This window comes from Excalfactoria chinensis, chromosome 7, assembly GCF_039878825.1.
Source record: "Excalfactoria chinensis isolate bCotChi1 chromosome 7, bCotChi1.hap2, whole genome shotgun sequence".
In the NCBI taxonomy this organism is placed as follows: domain Eukaryota; kingdom Metazoa; phylum Chordata; class Aves; order Galliformes; family Phasianidae; genus Excalfactoria; species Excalfactoria chinensis.
The window spans coordinates 8,242,320-8,258,373 of record NC_092831.1 but is presented as its reverse complement, the minus strand read 5'-3'; the positions used below and the strand labels follow the sequence as shown (position 1 = coordinate 8,258,373).

At 44.7% G+C, this 16,054-nt stretch overlaps 1 protein-coding gene across 1 annotated transcript; it reads right to left on the bottom strand.

Moving 5' to 3' along the window:
- On the bottom strand, nt 1-11,010 carry MUC13 (mucin 13, cell surface associated). The gene is made up of 14 exons (XM_072342177.1): nt 10,956-11,010; nt 10,558-10,617; nt 10,217-10,276; nt 9,262-9,381; nt 8,025-8,131; nt 7,353-7,411; nt 7,281-7,286; nt 6,460-6,611; nt 5,282-5,407; nt 4,483-4,591; nt 3,814-3,851; nt 2,446-2,533; nt 1,543-1,744; nt 1-1,007 (listed from the first exon to the last, which is right to left on the bottom strand). Exons 1-14 carry the CDS (start codon nt 10,981-10,983, stop codon nt 960-962), a joined length of 1,203 nt encoding a protein of 400 aa, XP_072198278.1. The 5' UTR covers nt 10,984-11,010; the 3' UTR covers nt 1-959.
- Nucleotides 11,011-16,054: the final 5,044 nt, after the last annotated feature.

The window sequence follows — 16,054 nt, the reverse complement described above, 5'->3', positions numbered from 1 at the left end:
ATCTATAAATATATGTACACTTTGGACATTATATTATATATATATATAAAGAAGTACCAACGCCAGTCAACAGATAATGCACGTGTATTCTCCATGAAATGTGGATATTTTTAAACAGAATTATTAAGTAATGAAAAAGAAAGATTTAAGATGATTCCATCTAATCTTACAGATTGCAAGAGGAAAAAAAAGCGCAATGTTTTTAACAGCATCTGAGGATGTAAAATCAACGTATTCCCATGAGATGGAGAACAACAGTGCTTATTTGAAGATAATGATTTCTGGAGCTGTATTGGGAATGAAGGCCGCATAAAAGGTCGGATGGGGCCATTGTCTCTCACAACAGGTGCCAGCAGAGATCTGAACTGAACGCTATCAGATAGGAAATACTGGGGGAGCTGAGGAAGGGAGAAAGACTGATATAGAAAAGAGAACAATGTTAGGTCCTCACAAGTAAAAGTTTTGATACTGTTTGATGTGCCCAAAGCTATGCAGGTGGTCTTTGCCTGAAGCGAGTGAGCACAAATGTAGGCAAAGCTCTGGCAGTTGATGTTTTCAGCATCACACATATAGCACGGACCACCTTTCAGAAGAACTGAAACACAGCAGGGTTAAAATCCTGGCATCTTGTCTACATTCACTTTCTTGCCAACATTCACTTTCTTGCCAACACACTGGTCTCTTGAAAGTCCATAGGAATGGCCAAAGGACCCTTTTTGTTTTGTGGAAGTCCCCTTTCTTCTCCCTACATTCTGCTTTATTTTTATTTTCCCTTATTTCAAAGAATTACTGTCCTTCTCCTTCAAGTAGGGGCCTCCTTTTAGAAAATCTTCAGAGAATCTTGTACTACAGACTCTGTTGTCTCTGCTGATGAAATAACTGCGTTGGTAAGAGGCTGTGAAGTTCTTTGGTCTGACCCAGTGTTGTGGTCATCGTCCATCCTTCTACTACTGGCTCAGTTATCTGCGTTGCATCCGAAAGCCCTCAGGTTCCCGTGATATTTCATACTAGAGAAAAAACAGAGTTATTCTTGGTCAGAAAGCTTCTTTCTCATAATAGTTCAGCAAGTATCACAGAGCGCATGGTGACCCTCTCTCTAAGCCCTCATGGGAAACCAAATGTATCTTACAGACAGACTTTCATCAGTGAAAATTTGACATCTTTGGAAAGCTGGAAAAGCCCAAATGCACATGAAACTGAACAACTAAATAACTACATAGGTATTCATTTATTTATTTATTTTTCCATTTGTTGCCTTTTAAGAGCTCTCTTTTAAACACCAGGTTTCTGTGTTGCTTCTATTGTGGTCCTATGACACAGCAGACCTGTGAGCAGCCAGACTATTGCTTTAACCCTTGCTTTTCACAAATGCCTCTCATGATTCCAGAACGACCTCTAGGGCTTTAAAAAAGCCTTCATGAGATGTGTGCTATCTTTGTAATAGAGAGGATGGACAAGAGTGGAGCTTTTGCTCTGATGTCAGTATCCCACAGCACTACAATTCAGGAATACAGTTCTTGCAGGCTTGTGTGAAACACTTACCAAGTCATCGAAATCCTTCTCCACAAAGTCACCTCTGTTTGAGGAACGCACCTCGTAAGGGTTGTTTGGCTGATATCCTGGGTTTGCATGGCCAGAAGTGGTCTGAACCCTGGGGAAGATCCTGTTCTCCTCATAAGTATGTGAGTTGGAGTTTCTTGGCTTTATCAACCTCTTTTTCTCTGGATCGTGACTGTGCTTGGCTCTTCAAGAGGAAATAGAAGAAGAAAGGAATCTTTACCTATTCAGTGGTTCCCTCCATCTTGTTTTGAATGCCCAGTCCTGTTCTGAAACATGCCCTGGATTTTTCTATCATACATAGGGTAAAACACTTAGTTGTCAGTGACAGAGTGCAAAGTTCGGCATCTCTTATCACAGATGGGAATAAGCTGCAAAGAGAGACTGAGGGGAACACTGACCTCTTCCATCTGATTGATGGAGGTTCCTTGATCACCACCAGCCCTAACTGACTATTGAGAGGAGGAAATAAGGCATCCTTTACATTTAGTTTAGAAAAGCTGCCCTCCTGCCTGCAGCTAAAGCTTCAAGATCAAATGATGAATTTGAATCGCTTGTGATCACAAGCCCATCACACTCCACTAGCCTGTGTGACCTATGCCACAAGGCTATGAGGCCTTGTGGGAATCCTTACCTGGACAGCACTGAAAGGAAAGACAGGGAAGGTGCTGAAGCTTGTATGGTTTGATTCATAGCAAAAGAATAAATGATTCTGGGGAGAGTACGTGGATGAAAGCAAATCCTAATGACTGCATGACTTAGATGAACTTGTCTGCCCAGCTAGGCATGCAACCACATTTGCAGTCCTGATCCTTTCTAAATTTCTCCTTTGTTCTCTAGGAACATGCAGCAATGGAGCTTCCATTCAGCTGTCAGAAATACTCTTACCTTACTGAAACAACTGAGACTGCTACCACTAAACACAAGATAATGGCTCCAAACACTGTGCCCACTATTATGAGGATAAGTTCTTTATCTGGAAAACAAACAAACAAACAACAACAAAGAAAAAGCAATTGAGAACTCAGCAAATACTGAAGACCAAGTCCCGTTTCTTTCCTCCTGTAATTAAAGAATGAAAAAGAAAAGATGTTATTCATTCCTAGGTTCCTGACGCTGCCTTAGTACAGCTGTCGATGTGGATAAAGAATGCATGTGTGCAGCAGATGCACAGCGTTAAACCACCAACTGTGCCATGGCCAGCAGAACAATCTGGCACATTCAATCACAGCGGGGGCATGTAAGAAGACAACAGGGAGCATGGTTTCTCCAAAGAATGTTATGCCAAACACAGGTGTAACTTATCCTTGATTACTGCTCAGCAAGCATTAGTGCACACCAAGTGCCACACAAGGAAGTCTGGGTTATTCGCAGAGTTTATTATTAAAGGGTCTTAAATCTGCGTTTGAATTCCCAATGTGTGTGATGATTTTGTACATATTTAGTACTTAAATTTGCTTTATGAGAAAGGCATAATGATTTCCAAAGCTTTGTCAGAAAACGTCTGTTCCATGGGATTACAATATCCTTCCTGTCAAACATTGACACCTGGCGAGTTATTCTGTGCTGCACTGCTACCATTAGCCAATCTACAACATTTGTAGGCATAAAACAAAGACCTGAAGATCTCGTATTTGCAAATACAGGGCTGTTAAACATTTACTAGTTTAAGGATGCAGCAGTGTGAGAATCTGCCAAGGGGCAGCATGGGGATATACTTTCTGCTTAAACAGTGCCATGTCACTGTGGACGCAAAGAACCTCAAACACTTGTTTTTCAATCTGCCTTTGACTGTGATAGATGCTCTGAGATTAGGCACACGTAAACACTAGCTGGGATGAAGCATGTCCTAATTTATACAACAGAGAGTCTATGGAAGGTGCAGAGAACAGCCACAAAACAGACTTGGCTAATGGAAAAAGCTTTGGAAGTCCAGTCTGGTTGGCTTGTCCCATTAAGGATGACACAGCTGGGGCTATCTTACCAGTATAGGATACTAGCTACTATGCAGTGCTTGCAAGCTAAAGCACAAACAAAAGGCAGCTTTGCAAATACCCTGTGTTTGACTAAAAGCTATCGGGCTTAATGCAGATCTCATTAGAGAAAATGCTACCACCTATCTGAACATGAGATTCAAGGAATTAGCATTCCAAGCAACAGTGGAATTTTACTAATCTTTTCCAAGGCTGCTACTTGTCATTTTTGTTATCTCAGGCAGGTTAAACATTACTGGTTATTTTTCCATGCTGTACTTACTATTCTCACAGTTTGCTCCAGAGTAGCCCACTGGGCACCTACATGAGAGGAAAAAAAAAAGAGAAGATCATGTCATTCAGCAGGTGATCACAAAGCAATACTGCATTTCCACACGTTAGCAGAAATTCCAGCAAGGTGCAGCCATCACACGTTTCTATCCGTGGGAGCAGAGCCCAGCTGGTGACCTACTCAGCTTCACCAGCAAACAACCCTGCTCTGTTCTGATCCTGAGCTGCCAGCAGTACTCACAGGGGGAAAAAACAAGATGAAATCACATAGGTCTGAAACTTATCAGGGAGCAGAATCCCCACTGGTGCCAGGGGAAATTTTCCAGGGATTTAAGGCAACTCTTGCACTACTTCCTGAATGCTTCAGAGGACCAGTTCCTATGGCTCAGTTACTTCAGACAGAATAGCATGTATTTATGGGCTATCCCACAAAATGAGCGTGCGGTCCTCCTTGATTTTCCTCTGGGGTATTACAGGTGCATGCCAACAGTTAATACCAAGCACTTAAACCACCATAACCTGTGATACTATGGGGATTTGCCCACCTGTTAATCACCTCAGCTGCAGGTTGATCTAGACTGAGTGCAACCCTGTTTTAGCTGTTATTCCTCCCTAACTTTACCAAGAATGCAGGAACATGGGGAAAAAGCTGAATACTCACCTTACACATTTGTCACCCTCTTTTTTAAAGTTATCCATGCATTTGCATTCTGGAACATTATTTTGTCTGTCACAGAACTTGTTTTCGTTTGCTGAACAGTTCACGCAGTCTGTGTTATTAGAAGGAAAAACACAGAGTGAATTGAATATAGCCCTGCAAAAATCAACCTTGTAGGGCACATCTTGGAAGCATTTCTATTTTCTCATCATAGATAAAACCTGGGGCAATTTCCACACATATCCCTTTCCTTTTTTTCCCCGTCAAAGTAAATGCACACACAACTTTGCTGTGCATCAAAGCACCAGAACGACCTTTTTAGGGTTATATGTATGTAGAGCAGAATACAAAACATTAAAGCACAAAATTAGAAGTAAATAGTCCTTGCTCATAGCTCATAGTTCAGAACTGGAATCTCACTAAGTTGCATCTTACATAGGCAATCCAATAACCCTTCAGGTTGGCCTCACAGCATGTGATCTATACAGCAAATGATCTAAATGGATCACATGTAGACAAGTTAGGAGCTGAAGGCCCACACCACAACAGCATCTCTCTGGTCAAATAGTTATCCACTCACTAATTTCAGTGATAATTTCATCAAGCTTTATCAATTTGCTCTGTTGGAACAGAATTACGGATGTGTTCCAAATGAAACATGGGAATGCATTCCTATGGCTTGCTTAATAAGACACACGTCCCCTGATTTTGAGAGCTCAGCATGTTAGAGAGTTCAGAAAGACACAGACAGGGGATGACCAGGTCAGATTTTCATGGATAGATAAAGTAAGACAGCACTTACCCAAGCAAGCATATGGGTCCAACGCAGTCCTTGTGAAATCCTCTCTGCATTCACACACTGGATATGTATCATCTACACATACTGTGGTTGTGCTATCACATGGATAAACAGCACATTGGGCAGCATCTTTAAAAGAGAAGCAGTCAGGAAGCAACCTGAGCACTAGTAATATCCCTTCATAAAAAGCAGTGCACTCGCTCAGTAAATCATCAACCAATTTTTTAGCAGTACTGAAGAAAAAAAAAACTCCAAATCCTTTTTCTGGGACAATACTGCAGGTGCCAGGACCGATCCTTCCCTTTCCTTTCCTCTTTGCTGAAGGTCCTGTTTTCACCACACAACACACTGTTTGTCAGCCTCCCACAACTTCCTGCCTTATCATCCAGGAAGAGAAGTTCTAACCAGAAGCTCACATTTGGAACAATAATTTTCTGACTTGTCTTAAAAAAAATAAATATATATCTATATGTGTGTGTATATATTAATAAGATCAGTGGGCATACAGTGGAGGGATGTGCTTGTGCTGGTGCTTTGTGCCTTATCAGATGTTTCTCCCTCATGCTTGGGATACAGGAAATGTCATGGCTCAGGTGGATACAGTCACCTTGGAGGCCAAATTCTGGCTACAAGCCATGAACTGGACTCGTTTAATTATTAGCTATGCCTTTTGCAAAGGCTACTTTCAAAATAGGAGCATGTTAGACAAAAGAAGATGAGAAAAACTATGCATCTGCAAAAATGTTCTCCAAGTACTACGCTTCTTTGTAACAGAAGACATTGTTTTAGCATCACCTAGTTGGGTAGCCAATCAGTTAAGGCTCAATTTGATTAATAAAGTCAGTTATGGAGGAATAAGGAAATCTCCGTCCTATTCCAACAATAAAACATTGGCTTGTTATGAAAAGTAAAAATTATGCCTGTTGACGTGGCATTTCTTATTTAGGAATATTTAATTTCCTCCACATGCTCACACAGGGAGTAGAAAGCTTCGGTAAGACAAAAAAGCCCAATATCGAATGTTTGAATCTACAATGTCACCCAAGTTTGAACACTTAGCTCCTTAAAATCCACAAGGCTTATGCTCTGATCAGCTCTGCTGCATACAGAAATGTTATCATTTTTTAAGACAAGAATCTGTGTCTATCAATTATTTACTTCCACAGCAAGGGACTACGTACTTGTGTACTGACTCACGAAGTTCGGATCATTTTTTACTGCTGTCTCTACTGCATTCGCAACAGTAGCATTGGTCTCAATTGTATTTTCTGTGAAGATGTTCATCACTGTTGCACTCGCTACATTACCACTTCTGGTGCTTGTATCTTTTCTTCTATAACCGAGAAGTACAGAAAACATCATTTTAAAGTCTCAGACAGCACATACGGATAGCAAGTTACATGCAAAAACAACATGAGATTTCTTTCTCTCATCCCATAATGTGGGTAGTTGCTAAGACAACTGAAAATGAGTTCAGTCCTTGCTCATGAATCTATTAATGGCCACCCTCCTTTACATCCAACTGTAAAAGAGTCTCATGTAAGTAAAGGCTATTGAATTTAATGCTAACAACATAGCTCCCTTGTGTCCTGTCGGCCTGAATCTGATGTTTTTATACTGGGTTAGCCTCAAAGCAACTGCAGCATGGAGGACCTCATCCACTAGATCCTAAGTTTTGCATGGTCTTATCAGCATGTGGTGCCATCAAGGATGGACATGGAGAATCTACCCTGAAACACGAGGAGGATAATTCATGTCTGCAATGAAGTCAGAAAGGCCAGATAACATAGGGACAAAGTGAGTAGTTATTGGCACAGTGCTGTATTCTACACGGTGTTAAAAGTGGAAGATCCTCTGTGGAGCTGCCTCAGCCAGCCCACCACACAGACTTATTGGAATAAGGTAAAAAATGGGGCAAAAATACCAAATGAATGGCCTCATTTAATGGGAGTCAGACAGCACTCAGCCCAGCCCATATCTTTTCTTTGACGACGTAACCCACTGGAAGCTAATTAAGTGGAAGCACACAAAGCAAACTTCACACACTGTGGAGAAAACAAACTGGTATACTTACTCAACTTTCACGATGATGGTCTGCCTGTAGTCTAGCATACTTTCAAAAGCTTTCTTAAACTATAAAAGATAAATGAATATCATCAGCTCCCTGGCAGAGGTGCACACCTTTCTTACTTTGAGAAAATGATCAACAGAACAATATGAGTTAAACAGTTCATCCTGTTTCTCCAGGAAAACCCCTACAAGAACTGATCTATAATCACCGGATGCTCAGTGTGTGCAATATCCATTTCATTAATGAAATTAAAACATGAATGCTGTTTTGCTTATAGAAAAGGTTATTATTTAGGTATTTAACAGCAGATAACAGAAACTAAACAGTTCTGAAAACTTTGGCTTCACCCAGTGGTTTCTGGAGAGGGAATTGCAAAAGATACAGAACAATTTATACAAGGGCTTCCCAAAAGAGAAGTGGCACTGAAAATGCAGGTATTGTTTGGCCTCGGGTACATCCCTTCATGTCAACAAGAACTATACCTGTAGTCATCTGAGGGCAAAATTCAGCTCCTTCATGAATTAGTCTGTGTGAAGCCTTCTTTGAAAGAAGTAGATTTCTCAAGTAAAACAACTTTAGACTCCACATTAAAGGCTGACTGCACCCCCTCTGTCTGCACCACATTCAGAAAAACATGAAACATGCAGAAAAGCTTAAAAAAATAAAGTCACTTACAAATTGTGTTATGTTTTGGACCAACTTTTCATACTCCACTGAATTTTCATCATCAATATTATTACTTAACGTCAGCGTCAGTGTGATGATCCCTGGAAATACCTTCCCTGCAAATAAAAAATAAAATAAAATAAATAAATATTTTTTAAAAGGATATTAATTAATCAGAAAGCATTCCAGAATTTGGATTTCACTGTAGGATTCTTCAGACATTAAGAAATACAGTGCACAAATCAATATTTGCAGTTTTTCATATGTTCACAGAGGAACTGCTATGGAACAAATGTTTGCCCAATCAGTTCAGCAACATTTGGGCATGTATTCTGGCTCCCTGAGAAGCAAACAGAATCCTGATCTCAACCACAGAATCATTTGAGTTGGAAGGAACCCTTAAAAGCCATCTGGTTCAACTCCTTGCAGTTAACAGGGACACCCACAGCTCAACCAGGTGCTCAGAGCCCTGTCCAACCAGACCTTGAACATCTCAAAGGACAGGGCATCTACCACCCCTCGGGGCAACCTGTTCCAAACTGGCTAGACTTTGAAATTGAATAGTATTAAACTATAAGCATGGCCCACAGCTAATAAAACACTCTGAGCTGTTACAGCATTTGCTAAAATAAGTCAGATACGTACATTAAAGACTTTAAACCCACAGCTATAGCCACTAAGCAGCTAACATGGTTCACCGTATTTTAAAAAGCAATGCAGTATCTACCTCCTTCTTTAGGCTCACAAATAAATTTGGAAATTCTGCCTGCTGGCATTTACATAACAAGCCTCATTTGCTCACTTGCTTGCTCTTCAACAGCATCTCAGTTGCATTTCAACAGGACTCTGATGGATGTTTAGCAAGAGAAACATCAAGCCAGCCATTCTGAGGTCTGCAGAGGCTTGGGCTTTTATAAATCTTGGCCATAAATACTGATATCAGGGTTGCATTTTCATTTCTTTCCCACTTTTCACATATTTTAATCTCCAGAATGCCTGACACTCAGGGAACACAGCTTCTTTTCCTTGCACATTAACCTCTTTGATTGTTACTGGTTTGTGAGATAACAATCTAGGTCACTGTAGCAGTGGCTGTCTGCAAAGTAAGGCATTATTCAGCAGTTACTTTCCCAGACTGATTATGTTTTCAGTTATAACATGAGAACAAGTTGCACAGGAAGAAAATTTCACCAAAGCAGTTATCTGCAAAATACCTAAAAATACAGATTGCCATCCTGCAACTCACCTGTGTGACAATTGTAGTTGTTGTAGTAGAACCCATATGGGCACTGGCATAAATTAGTACTATTCAGAGGGACACATATAGGCAATCTTCCTCCACAAGGATTGGGATCGCATAACCCCCCTGATACAAAGACCAAAGATGTTGATGTCAGAATTTGTACAAGATTGCAATAGTCAGAAGATGCAGTTCATTAAAACAGCACAGGTCACATTCTAATAAAAGAAACTACCAGGGTGCTTTGAAGAAGGTGAATGCAACTGCGCTCCTCACTGCTCAGATGCAATCACTAGCTACAGCAGGCTGAGGAAGAAAAGGAAAGGACATGTAGGCAGCAGCAGGCAAACCAGCCCAGCCCATGGGCTCTCCTGGGCCCTGACATCACTCCAGCCGAGCCTGTCTGTGGTCTCTTTTCAACAAAACCCAGGACTTGAGCATGTCACCCACAAGGGCAGCACATAACCACCAAGATCAGTTGCACTTGTGGGCCAAACTGGGCCCAGTCACCAGCACACATCTCACCATCCTTACCAAGTGTTGGAGGTGCAGAAGTGGTAGAAGTTTCCAGAGGTGTTGTAGTTGTGTTTCCTGATGACAGGAAAAGAACATGGCAGCACTAGTTCAAGTTGTGGGGAGGAAATCTTTTGAGTCTCCAGAATGTTTTCAGGACAAACTCAAATTAGATAAGGAGCAGACGTGTGCATGGTCCAGTGGATCAGCCACGGCCAATTGCACGTTGCCTTGCAATAACTCCCTGCACTTGTTCACTATGATCATTGGGGAACCACTGTGTGTTCCTTCTTTGACCATGCTCCAAAGAAGCACAACAACTCCCTGCATTTCTTAACAAGGGTGTACCCTCAGGGCAGGAAGACACAATGCTGCTTGTGCTCTCTGTAGCTCCTGGAACTGAGTAACACTCTCACAGAGGGCTGATGAAGGGAATTTTCATAATTACCTGGTGTTACTGATGAAGGTGGAATCGTAGTAGCATTCACAGTTGTCGTAGTTGTATTTTCTGAAGAAGGAAAGAGAAATGATAGCAATACATCATGTTGTGGGGAGGAAATCTCTTGAGGAAACATTTATTTTCAGGACAGTTGCAGACTAGATATGAAGTGGAGCTGTGCATTGCCAAGTGGCCCAGCCCTGAGCAGCCCTGCACTGCCTTGTTCCAATGAGCTACATCATTAAATCCCTACATTTCGTCACAACAGTTTGCCAATGGGGGCTCTGTGGACACACAGGAACTAATTAACATCCTCCTAAGGGTCATCCAGCAGGATTACTGATCCTTACCGCCTGTTGATGGGGTTGTAGAGTTGGCAGAACTGTTCCCAGCACTTGTAGGTGTGGTTTCTGATGAAAGGAAAAGAAGAGACGTGGTAGCCATGCTTAGTATTGTCAGTGGACCAGCCCTGGGCAGCCCTGCACTGCCTTGTCCCAATGAGCCACTGCAATATCTCCCTGCACTTCTTCCTTAAAGTTTGCCCACAGGGGCTCTCTGTGCACTGACAGGATCCAAGTAACACACTTCTACGTCTGTGCTTCAAAGAACCACAATAACAACCCCCTGCCGTTCTTGACAAGGGTCTGCCCTCTGGACAGGGAGATGCATTACTGCCCATCGTATCTGCAGCTCTTGGAACTGAGTAACACTCTCATAGAGGGCTGATGAAGGGACTCTTCATAATTACCAGGTGTTGCTGATGAAGGAGGGATCATAGTAGCATTCCCAGTTGGCGTAGTAGTATTTCCTGAAGAAGGAAAGAGACATGATATCAGCACTTCTTGTTCTGAGAAGGAAAACTCTTGAGGAATCATTATGTTTTCAGGACACTCTCAGATTAAATATGGATCGGAGCTGAGCATGGCCCAGTGGAACAACCCTGGGCAGCCCTGCACTGCCTTGCTCCAAGGAGCCACTGCAATATCCTCTGCACTTCTTTCTTAATGTTTGCCTACAGAGGCTTTCTGTGCACCGCCAGGATCCAAGTAACACCCCTCACAGGTTTACCCGTGGGCGTTCCCATCCTTACCGCCTGTTGATGGTGTTGTAGAGTTGTCAGAACTGTTCCCAGGACTTGTAGGTGTGGTTTCTGATAAAAGGAAAAGAAGAGACGTGGTAGCCATGCTTAGTGCTGTGTGGAAGCAATCTCTTGTGGAATCCCTGTGTGTTCAGGAGCACCTCGGATTGTATAAGGAGGACATCAGTGCTGGATTGAGTAGGCCAGCACATGGAAGCCTTGCACAGCCTTTGGGCTGCCCATGGCCTGGCTGCCTCTGCACTCAAAGGGGTCCTGGGTCCCTTTGCACAGATCCCTGAGCTCAGGCACCTTCCCCACAAAGGCACTGCTCAGCTGCACTCACTGGCCATAGCTGGCTCAGTCACCAGCACATGCATAACATCTGCCCAAGGGAAAGATTCTCCCCCATTCAAAATGCATCATGTTCTGCAAGGCCAGCAGCAGGTGCCAGAACTGGCAGGAGCATCCACCAGCCCAACACTGCTCTCCCTATGATGGCCTGCTCTGCTGTACACATTGGGAAGCATCACAGCAACACGTGTCAGCAAGGCAGGGAGATCCAAAAACAATATGGTTTGTGGTCTAGCCAGGGTGGACAAGTCCCAGACTCCTTCCCTGACCGTGCTTCAAAGAAACACAGTAACAACCCCCTGCCGTTCTTGTCAAGGGTCTGCCCTCTGGGTAGGGGGACACAGAACTGCCCAGGTTTTTGAAGCTCTTGGAACTGAGTAACGCTCTCATAGAGGGCTGATGAAGGGACTTTTCATAATTACCAGGTGTTGCTGATGAAGGAGGGATCGTAGTAGCATTCCCAGTTGGTGTAGTAGTATTTCCTGAAGAAGGAAAGAGACATGATATCAGCACTTCTTGTTCTGAGGAGGAAAAATCTTGAGTCACCATTTTGTTTTCAGGACACTCTCAGATTAGATATGGAGTGGAGCTGAGCATGGCCCAGTGGAACAACCCTGGGCAGCCCTGCACTGCCTTGTTCCAATGAGCCACTGCAATATCTCCTGCACTTCTTCCTCAAAGTTTGCGCACAGGGGCTCTCTATGCACTGCCATGATCCAAGTAACACCCTTCACAGGTTTACCCGTGGCCTTTCCCATCCTTACCATCTGTTGTTGGTGTTGTAGAGTTGGCAGAAGTGTTCCCAGGACTTGTAGGTGTGGTTTCTAATAAAAGGAAAAGAAGAGACGTGGTAGCCATGCATAGTGTTGTGTGGATGAAATCCTTTGTGGAACCCCTGTGTGTTCAGGAGCACCTCAGATAAGGAGGACATCAGTGCTGGATTGAGTAGGCCAGCACATGGAAGACTTGCACAGCCTTTGGGCTGCCCATGGCCCGACTGCCTCTGCACTCAAAGGGGTTCTGGGTCCCTTTGCACACACATCCCTGAGCTCAGGTACCTTCCCCACAAAGGCACTGCTTCCCACCCTGCTCAGCTGCACTCACTGCCCACATCAGCCCCACTCACTGGCACACTCCCTGCAGAACTGCTCCCCACATTTAACCTGATAGCTCTCAGCAGTCAGTGCTGTCTGACAGAGCAACATGCTGTCACCCACCAGTAGTTCATTCCCTTTACATGCTCTACCATTGAGCACGTCTTCCTCTCTGAGTTACTGCAGGGATTCTCTGTGGCAACCACATTCTATTGAGGTACTGGGCAGATGATAGGATAACTACCATCTGGTGGGATGGATGAGCATGCCATATGCTCCATGCAGATAGAGAAATGGCACCTCCAGCCAGGCAGGGAAACACCACTGCCTGTGGGGGTTCTGGAGCTTCTTGCCCTGACTAGCACTAAAATGTCTTCATTAATTGATCCTGGAAGTCTTTTCCATCCTTACCTGTTGTTGGTGATCCAGGTGTGGTAGATGATTCCACAGTTGTTGGAGATGAACTTCCTGATGGAGGCAAAAGAAGAGACAGAGTATCACTACTTCGAATATCATGGAACAGAGCTCAGGGTGAACCACTGGGAAGGCAGGCAGGCTTATGGGCTGCTATGGAGTGGCCGTGCATCTGGTTGTACAGCAGTCAGCCATTAGGCTGTCCATAGCACTCATGTCTCTTCAGACTTACACACCCAGGATCTCTTCCCCCCATGGTCCAGGCTTGAGCATGTTCCCCAGGAGCACATGGCATTGCCTCAAGCTCAGCTGCACTCACTGGCCATAGCTGGCTCAGTCACCAGCACATGCATAACATCTGCCCAAAGGAAAGATTCTCCCCCATTCAAAGTGAATCGTGTTCTGCATGGACAGTGCCAGCTGCCAGAACTGGCAGGGGCATCCACCAGCCCAACACTGCACTCCCCATGATGGCCTGCTCTGCTGTACACACTGGGAAGCATCACAGCAACACGTGTCAGCAAGGCAGGGAGATCCAAAAACGATATGGCTTGTGGTCTGGCCAGGGTGGACAAGTCCCAGACTCCTTCCCTGACCGTGCTTCAAAGAAACACAATAACAACCCCCTGCCGTTCTTGTCATGGGTCTGCCCTCTGGACAGGGAGACGCAGTACTGCCCGTGGTATCTGCAGCTCTTGGAACTGAGTAACACTCTCATAGAGGGCTGATGAAGAGACTTTTCATAATTACCAGGTGTTGCTGATGAAGGAGGGATCGTAGTAGCATTCCCAGTTGGCGTAGTAGTATTTCCTTAAAAAGGAAAGAGCCATGATATCAGAACTTCTTGTTCTGAGGAGGAAAACTCTTGAGGAATCATTATGTTTTCAGGACACTCTCAGATTAAATATGGATCGGAGCTGATCCTGGCCCAGTGGAACAACCCTGGGCAGCCCTGCACTGCCTTGCTCCAAGGAGCCACTGCAATATCCTCTGCACTTCATTCTTAATGTTTGCCCACAGGGGCTCTCTGTGCACTGCCATGATCCAAGTAACACCCTTCACAGGTTTACCCGTGGGCTTTCCCATCCTTACCATCTGTTGTTGGTGTTGTAGAGTTGTCAGAACTGTTCCCAGGACTTGTAGGTGTGGTTTCTGATAAAAGGAAAAGAAGAGACATGCTAGCCATGCATAGTGTTGTGTGGATGAAATCCCTTGTGGAACCCCTGTGTGTTCAGGAGCACCTCGGATTGAATAAGGAGGACATCAGAGCTGGATTGAGTACGCCAGGTCAGGAAAGCTTTGCACAGCCTTTGGGCTGCCCATGGCCCGGCTGCCTCTGCACTCAAAGGGGTTCTGGGTCCCTTTGCACAGATCCCTGAGCTCAGGCACCTTCCCCACAAAGGCACTGCTTCCCACCCTGCTCAGCTGCACTCACTGCCCACATCAGCCCCACTCACTGGCACACTCCCTGCAGAACTGCTCCCCACATTTAACCCGATAACTCAGCAGTCAGTGCTGTCTGACAGAGCAGCACGAGGGCACCCAACAGTGGTTCATTCCCTGCACGTGCTCTACCACTGAGCACGTCTTCCTCTCTGGGTTACTGCAGGGATTCTCTTTAATAGCCACATTCTTTTGAGGTACTGGGCAGCAGATGGGATAACTACAATCTGGTGGGATGGATGAGCATGACATGTACCCCATGCAGATAGAGAAATGGCACCTCCAGCCAGGCAGGGAAACACCACTGCCTGTGGGGGTTCTGGAGCTGCTTGCCCTGACTAGCACTAACATGTCTTCATGAATTGATCCAGGAAGTCTTTTCCATCCTTACCTGTTGTTGGTGAACCAGGTGTGGTAGATGATTCCACAGTTGTTGGAGATGAACTTCCTGATGAAGGCAAAACAAGAGACAGAGTATCACTACTTTGAATATCATGGAACAGAGCTCAGGGTGAACCACTGGGTATGCAGGCAGGCTTATGGGCTGTTATGGAGTGGCCGTGCATCTGGTTGTATAGCAGTCAGCCATTAGGCTGTCCATAGCACTCATGTCTCCTCAGACTTACACACCCAGGATCTCTTCCCCCATTGTCCTGGCTTGAGCACATTCCCCAGGAGCACATGGCGTTTCCTCAAGCTCAGCTGCACTCACTGGCCATAGCTGGCTCAGTCACCAGCACACACATATCATCTGCCCAAATGAAAGATTCTCCCCCATTCAAAGTGCATCACGTTCTGCAACTCCAGCAGCAGGTGCCAGAACTGGCAGGGGCATGCACCAGCCCAACACTGCACTCCCCATGATGGCCTGCTCTGCTGTACACATTGGGAAGCATCACTGCAACACATGTGTCAGCATGGCAGAGAGATCCAAAAACGATATGGCTTGTGGTCTGGCCAGTGTGGACAAGTCCCAGACTCCTTCCCTGACCATGCTACAAAGAACAACAACAACAACCCCCTGCATTTCTTGACAAGGGTCTGCCCTCTGGACAGGGAGACGCAGTACTGCCCGTGGTATCTGCAGCTCTTGGAACTGAGTAACACTCTCATAGAGGGCTGATGAAGGGACTTTCCATAATTACCAGGTGTTGCTGATGAAGGAGGGATCGTAGTAGCATTCCCAGTTGGCGTAGTAGTATTTCCTGAAGAAGGAAAGAGACATGATATCAGAACTCCTTGTTCTGAGGAGGAAATCTCTTGAGTCACCATTATGTTTTCAGGACACTCTCAGATTAAATATGGAGTGGAGCTGAGCATGGCCCAGTGGAACAACCCTGGGCAGCCCTGCACTGCCTTGTTCCAATGAGCTACTGCAATATCCTCTGCACTTCTTTCTCAATGTTTGCCCACAGGGGTTCTCTGAGCACTGACATGATCCAAGTAACACCCTTCACAGGTTTACCT

What these genes read in the sequence shown, in the direction of transcription:
- MUC13 (XM_072342177.1), bottom strand. Translation starts at nt 10,983, where the DNA reads ATGATCCCTCCTTCATCAGCAACACCTG. An exon ending in GAGGGTGACAAATGTGTAAG is followed by an intron (nt 3,852 to 4,482) that starts GTGAGTATTCAG and finishes CCTCTCATGTAG; the next exon opens with GTGCCCAGTGGGCTACTCTG. An exon ending in TGGAGCAAACTGTGAGAATA is followed by an intron (nt 2,534 to 3,813) that starts GTAAGTACAGCA and finishes TTTGTTTTCCAG; the next exon opens with ATAAAGAACTTATCCTCATA.